Below are 6,917 nucleotides of genomic sequence, written 5' to 3' on the forward strand. Positions count from 1 at the left end.
AAAGCATTTACAATTAATTGAGAAATTAGCATGGTTGGTTCTGGTTTGGGTTATTTGTCAAAACTTTATATTTTTGCTCATTTATTTGCTTATTTTTATGTATTTTGAATTCAGCATTTAGGGGGGAAAAACTCGCAACAAGCGCAAAAGAATGAAATGGGAAAAATTGAGACGACTTTAAACCCAAAAATGATTTTTTTTTTTTTTTTTTTAGAAAATTTGTCAGAAGAATTAGATAAAGGCATCGTGAGTCCGCATTACCGAGCACTAATTCCTCTGTGGAGCAGCTTTCCCCTCTTTAATTACAATTTAAATCTATTCAAAGTAAGTTCCTTCTTCTGACGGGTTTACTTCCCCCTGTGTCGGACAGCTGTAAAATCGTGTAGACAGGTTGTCATACAACAATCAAAGCCTTCGGTGAATGGACTCTAATGCTTGAACATTTAACATACAATAAGTCCAAACACGAAGAGAGAGTGTGTGTGAGAGAGAGACACACACACAGAGAGAGAGAGAGAGAGAGAGAGAGAGAGAGAGAGAGAGAGAGAGAGAGAGAGAGAGAGAGAGAGAGAGAGAGAGAGAGAAGGAGGGAGGCCCCAGCCAATGTGCTCCACTCTATATTCACATTATCCACATTGCTCCAAACGAGGAGGAGCTTGCGGGCTCAAGTAGGGGATGCCAATCAAAGCATCAACTTCAAATTGTATCTGAGAGATCAGCCTGGAAGACCTCAGGGCCAGGCGCGTCAGTCGGAGCGCAATTGTTGATCAGATCACATCCAGCGGACTCTGCAACGAGAGAGAGAGAAAAAAAAAAAAAGAAAGCGAGGAAGCAGAGATTTAAGAGAGGCTTGCTCTGACTACTCACCTCTGCGTGTTTGTAGTAGTCGAGTTTTTGGCTTAAAACACTTTACACTTTACTTCTACTGGCTCTTTGGTTTTTGGTGGCGTATCCCTCGATCTTGTACACTTTGTTGCGCACAGATTTTTTGGGTTTTTTTTTTTTTTTTTTTTTTTTTTTTACTTTTTGTTTTGGTCGGGGGAGCTGTGCAACAAAAATATATATACATCTGGCGGTTGGAGATGTCTTTCCCGCAGTTAGGCTATCCGCAGTATCTAAGTGCCTCCCAGGCTGTATACGGGAGCGAAAGACCGGGAGTGCTTACACCTTCATCCCGAGGAGGGACCACGGAAATCGGTGGAAGTCCGTCCGCCACGGCGGCGGCCGTCACGTCGGTGCTGGGCATGTATGCAAACCCGTACGCACACAACTACAGCGCGTTTTTACCTTACACCAGCGCGGATCTGGCTCTCTTCTCACAAATGGTAAGAATCAATTGTTTGCTTTAGCATCGAGCGCAAATGTTTCCAAATTAAAGCAAAATTATGTCCTCTGTACCGTGGTTACTTGAGTTTTTAGACGCTGCAAAGGAAATTGAAAAATGTAAAACAGTGCGGAAAGACAGTCAGGGTGCAATCAATGATGAAAAGCAAGTGAATTAAACTAGGAAAGTGAAAAAAATCCAGATAACAGTTTGGATGTATCTTGTAAAAAAAAAAAAAAAAAGTTTAAAAAAGTTTCCAACTCTTCTGTTTTGGTCAGATTACTGTTGACCAAAGTTAGAAATGTGTGTTCCGAAATTCAAAATCTAGAAGAATAAATATGCTAAATGTTTTGTCCAAGTGATCCCAGAATTCCACTTAGATTTTAACTTCTCTCAGAGCTGTCAGTTTGTTACGTCTCATAAGGCAGCAAGCGATAATAGGTCATTTGCAGAGCGTTAATGTGCTGGTTAATGAATGCATTATAGGCCCAAACGCACAGAGTGCTGCAGCTAAAAGAATCGCCACTTGTCAAAAAGTACAATGACAACAATTGCATGAATCCATTGAAAAGTTTCAGAGAAAGAAGAAAAAAAAACTCACACCAGGTAAATTTAGACATTCAAAAGTTTAACTGTGACGCGATGAGAAAACTTAACTCAGAACTCAGAACTTATTTCGTTTTAAGAAAGAGGTCTTGTGCTCTCTTGCATAAAAGCTGTCAACTACCTTGGTAAACTTTTTTCCCTTGGAAACATCTGATACCCCATCTTAGAAGATGCATGAAAGACATTTTTTAGTAAAAGAAAAAAGTCTTTGAAAGACCAGTTGTGCAGACACGAGGCCTATAGCATGTGGCAGGCTGCAAGTTGAGAAGGTTATTTGTGGAAAGCTCTGCGTCAGGTGCAATTGGAACTCTTTGATTTTTTTTTTTCGGTTTTTTTCAGAGGCCATTTTCATTCGAATACATGCAGGAGGGGGAGGGGTCAATCGAATCTAAATGCGCTCTAAAGTTATCCAAAATGACGATGAAGCCGACAATTCATCTCTGATTTTTATTCTCTTTTTTTCCCCTCTCTTTTTAAGGGGTCTCAGTATGAGCTCAAGGACAGTCCTGGCGTTCACCCCGCTACTTTCGCGGCCCATACGTCTCCAGCCTTTTACCCATACGGCCAGTTCCAGTATGGCGACCCGGCGAGGCCCAAGAACGCCACCAGGGAGAGTACCAGCACCCTGAAAGCTTGGCTCAATGAGCACAGGAAGAACCCGTACCCAACGAAAGGCGAGAAGATCATGCTGGCCATCATCACCAAGATGACACTGACGCAGGTCTCCACCTGGTTCGCCAATGCCAGGAGGAGGCTCAAGAAGGAGAACAAGGTGACCTGGGGGAACAGGAGCAAGGAGGACGGCGAAGACGGGAACTTGTTCGGCAGCGGAGACGAGACAGAGAAGAACGAAGACGAGGAGGAGATCGATTTGGAGAGCATAGATATAGACAAAATCGACGAGAACGATGGGGATCAGAGCAACGAGGACGATGACGATAAGTCCACGGAGGGAGGCAGGGAGCACAGGGGCAGCCTGGGCGCGCCCGGAGACTTGGACAGCTTGGAGAAAAGACGGGCCTTCGCCCTACAGGCCCACGAAGCCTTTGAGAAATCCAAGAGCGTGATGTCGGTTCACGCAGGGGGCAAGGAGAACTCAGACGGCAACAACAACACTACACGAGTTCTGTCCCCTGACAGACCTGGGAGTTTCCCTCTTCCCTCTAACAATAAACCCAAAATCTGGTCTCTGGCGGAGACCGCTACCAGCCCCGACAGCTCGTCTCAGAAACCTTCCTCCCCTTGTGCGCCAGGGGCCAACAGTAATCATCCATCAGCGCCCCACCAGATTCAAACCCACCCGGCCTTCCTCCCCAGTCATGGACTGTACACTTGCCAGATTGGAAAGTTCCACAACTGGACGAACGGGGCCTTCCTGGGCCAGAACTCCCTGCTGAATGTCAGATCTTTTCTGGGAGTAAACCAGCACCATCACCACCACCACCACAGCAGCAGCAGCCATCCTCTCTCGGCCCAGCAGCAACAGCAGCCGACATCGGTGGTGGTGTCGCCGGTTGCAGCCTCAGCAGCGCTCAGCAATGACAGCAAGGCCCCAGCAGACACCCACAGTCCCAAACACATAGGTAGGACGGCAGAGAACTAAGCATTAAGAGTTCAGAGTTAAGCATGCTTACTCGTGTCTTTATCTTAATACACGCAGATGTTTGTTTTTTGTTTTGTTTTTTTTTTCCAAGAGGCCCACGATTGTAATATCAAAGCTTTGCGCAAGCTCTGATGCAAACATCAGTTTGCACAGACACACTTATTTTACTCAAGCCTTTCCTTAAGTGTATAAAGTTAAACGAACTCTAAATAGTTGAGAAAAAAATGAAAAAAAAGTCCACAATTTATTTTAACGACTTGTGTTTTTATTTTTTTTTTAACCCTTGTAGAGCACGAAAGATCCGATTCACCTCCAACACAGACGCTCAAGTCGTCATTTCGTCCTATTCAAGACAGGTGAGACAAACTTTGCTTCTTTGTTGTCACTATGGAGTATTTCATATTCGACTTCCAAATTATAAAATTATTGCATCAGCAAGAAAGTGGCATTTTCTTTAGAGGAGAGTATTGCATTAGATGTTGACAGGACTTATTGTAAAAAATTATTTGCATTTTAATATGAAACAAATTGAAATAATTCATTAAACGTGCAATTAATACATATCGTATTAAAGTGTTTATATTAGAAAAGGTGTCCAGTATGTGTTTTAAATTAGTTTTTATTTCCCTCCCTTTAAAAAAAAAAAAAAAATACATATTTTCTTAATTACAGTTTTTTTTTTCTCTCCCTTCAAAGTAAAGGTGATAACAGCGAGAGAAAGCACAGATAAAATAAAAAAAGCAGTTTGCTTTTAGGGTGACAGGGGTCTTGACTTTCATCCCACACCCCCTTTAATTCCTCCCCTCTGGGGAGAGTGTGGCTACTTATCAAGCCACCGAGTAAAACGGGCTCTGTCTGGGCTGTGTGCTTTCCCTAAAGACCCCTGGGAGGCCCCGAGCCCAGGGGAGGAAGAAAAAGGAAAAAAAAAAGAAAAGTAGTTTACCACTGTTTCAAGTCTTCACAGTGCAATGAATTGTAAATAATTATATTTTAAAAAATGTGCTTTATTCCTCTAAATTATATATTAAAACGTAGATTTTAGTTTCTTTTTAATAATTGCTTTTCCGTAGAAAAAAAAAGACAAACAAAACAAAAACAGCGAGGAATTAGAATATGCAGGCTGGATCCCTGTTTCCTAATCAAAACCTTTCAGGCAGACACTTGAGACGCATATTGAAACCCGCTGTCCAAACACGGCGGGGGTATTTATCTGCCTCTCTGTATTATTCTTTATCCAGATCCTCTCTGCCTTCCAGCGCCAGGAGTCCCCAAGACGCCACGCAACGGGTCCTCACTGCTCTCTCGTCGGCTTGATCAAGACATTTGATTTTTCTTTTCCGTGCTTGGGAAAAAAAAAAAGAAAAAAAAAAAAGAAAAGAAAGAAAAAAACATGGAAAAGAGACTTTAAGCTCAGCAAAAGGACAACAAGAAATAAAAAAAATGCAGTGTAGCATTTGAGTCGGTACAGAACAAATGGCGTAATTTGGTAATATCCTGTGGATGGATGGATTACTTCCTCTATTGTTGTGTAGCCTATACTCGCGCCTATAATGTTACTCTCTTCCACTTTACCCAGACCTGCTGGGACATTTTGGTAGGCTTTTTACTTCATTATTATTATTAATTATTATTATTATTATATTATTATTATAATTATTTGTCTCTATCCTGTGTTTTTGGTGTCTTTTGTTTAATGTAAATACCAAGTGATTTAAATTTGTAAATAGGAAACATTGAAGGAATTTGTCCAGATCGTATATTTTGCTTAATAAACTAATTGAAATTTTAGAGAAAATCCAAGATTTTTTATCTTACTTTTTCTTTATAATTATTATTATCATTATTCTCAATATTATATTTTATATTTTATAGTAGAAGAAAAAAATGCGTATTTAAAACAAAACAAAACAAAACAAAAAAAAATCTAAAACACGGTGTGAACGAAAGAAAAAAAAATGCCATTGGCAGACCGCAGGCAACCAAGCTTAATTTTATTCAAGTTTGGAAGGAAAGCAGCGTGGATGCATTGAGGTGCTAATAAGTGTCCAGATGGTTGCTGGTGACAGAAAATGGACAGGAGCAGCTGGGAACGTCATTAAGTAATAATATGGGAACGCCCAGTCCAAACAAAATCAAATGGTTAAAATCTAATCTGTCAGAGGGAGAAGTCGATTCGAAGATAAATTATTAATATTTTCTCTTTTTCGGGAGGGGGGAGACACGCAGGGAGGGAGGAGGAGACGGCTGACATATAGCAGGGGCCTTGCTGTTTTGTGGGCCCCTGTCTGTTCCGAGGCTGATAATAATCATTAGCTTATAAAAGCAGGGTGTTTTTTTTCCCCCTTCTGTGTGTAACTAAAAGCACATATTGATTTGGCGCAGATGAAAGCGCAATGGTTGGCTCTAATTGGAAAATGCGTCCAGCAGGGCTTTTTTTTTCTTTTTTCTTTTTTTCGTTTGTTTGCGAAACAATCCGTTCTAGTTTTAATTGCGCACGTTAAAAATAAAAGTATAATTCAAAAATTAAATCAGTAGTTTCTGTTTTTTTTTTGTTTTTTTTAAACTTGGATATTATATTCAGACCGTCTTAAACGTTATTACTTTTTCTTCAATTGCGCTGAGAACTAACATATACCGCTAATTTAAAAATAATTTTACCTGCAAGAGTATTAATTAAATAAATCTGAACAGTTTTGTAAATAATACGCTGTAAAGTCGTTTGTTCCAGAGAATTTATGTGTGGAGGAGTCTGAACCTGTAGAGCTTATGCGGATCCGTTTTGCAATATCACAGCGACCTCTATAGGCGAGCGAGTGACAGATCGGAACTGAAGTCGGATTCAACCTTAAAGTACACATTTAAAGAATTAAACACAATGAACACAAATATTAGTCTCGTACGAGACAGAGTTACACATAAATTACGTACCGAAAAAGAGCAAGTATGTGCAGTTAAATCATAACACTGGTTTCGTCAGACCAAAAGAAGAAGAAGAAAAAAAAAAGATGGTTATTTTCTCTTGAGGGCAATGAATCATTTAAAGTTTATTACATGGAATGTTGTTAGAATATACTCTGTATTTACTCAAATGAAGTTATGGCAGTAATTTGCATTAATTAAAGTGATTTAAAAATATATATATTTGGTAAATGTTTATCAGAGTGCGTCAGAGTGACAGAGAAAGACGTTCATGTGCATAAATCTGTTACTTAAATGATCGTTCTTAGCAGCGGAGGTCCATGATGAAACATTAACAAAAAGGTCATTAAACTTGTTTGTTCTGTTGAATAGGCACGGCCTGCTTCAGCACAACTATAGTCACAACTTCACAACCGATATTATTGCGCTTTACTTCTTTTAAGTCCTTGTTAATGAGGATTGTAG

At 40.3% G+C, this 6,917-nt stretch overlaps 1 protein-coding gene across 1 annotated transcript; it reads left to right on the forward strand.

Moving 5' to 3' along the window:
• Window positions 1–645: 645 nt before the first annotated feature.
• On the forward strand, window positions 646–4,907 carry irx1a (iroquois homeobox 1a). Its single transcript, XM_008432175.2, has 4 exons — window positions 646–1,325; window positions 2,409–3,513; window positions 3,823–3,889; window positions 4,772–4,907. Exons 1-4 carry the CDS (start codon window positions 1,083–1,085, stop codon window positions 4,845–4,847), a joined length of 1,491 nt encoding a protein of 496 aa, XP_008430397.1. The 5' UTR covers window positions 646–1,082; the 3' UTR covers window positions 4,848–4,907.
• The last annotated feature ends 2,010 nt before the right edge of the window (window positions 4,908–6,917 follow it).

The sequence above is a fragment of the Poecilia reticulata genome, linkage group LG16 (genome assembly GCF_000633615.1).
Source record: "Poecilia reticulata strain Guanapo linkage group LG16, Guppy_female_1.0+MT, whole genome shotgun sequence".
NCBI lineage: Eukaryota > Metazoa > Chordata > Actinopteri > Cyprinodontiformes > Poeciliidae > Poecilia > Poecilia reticulata.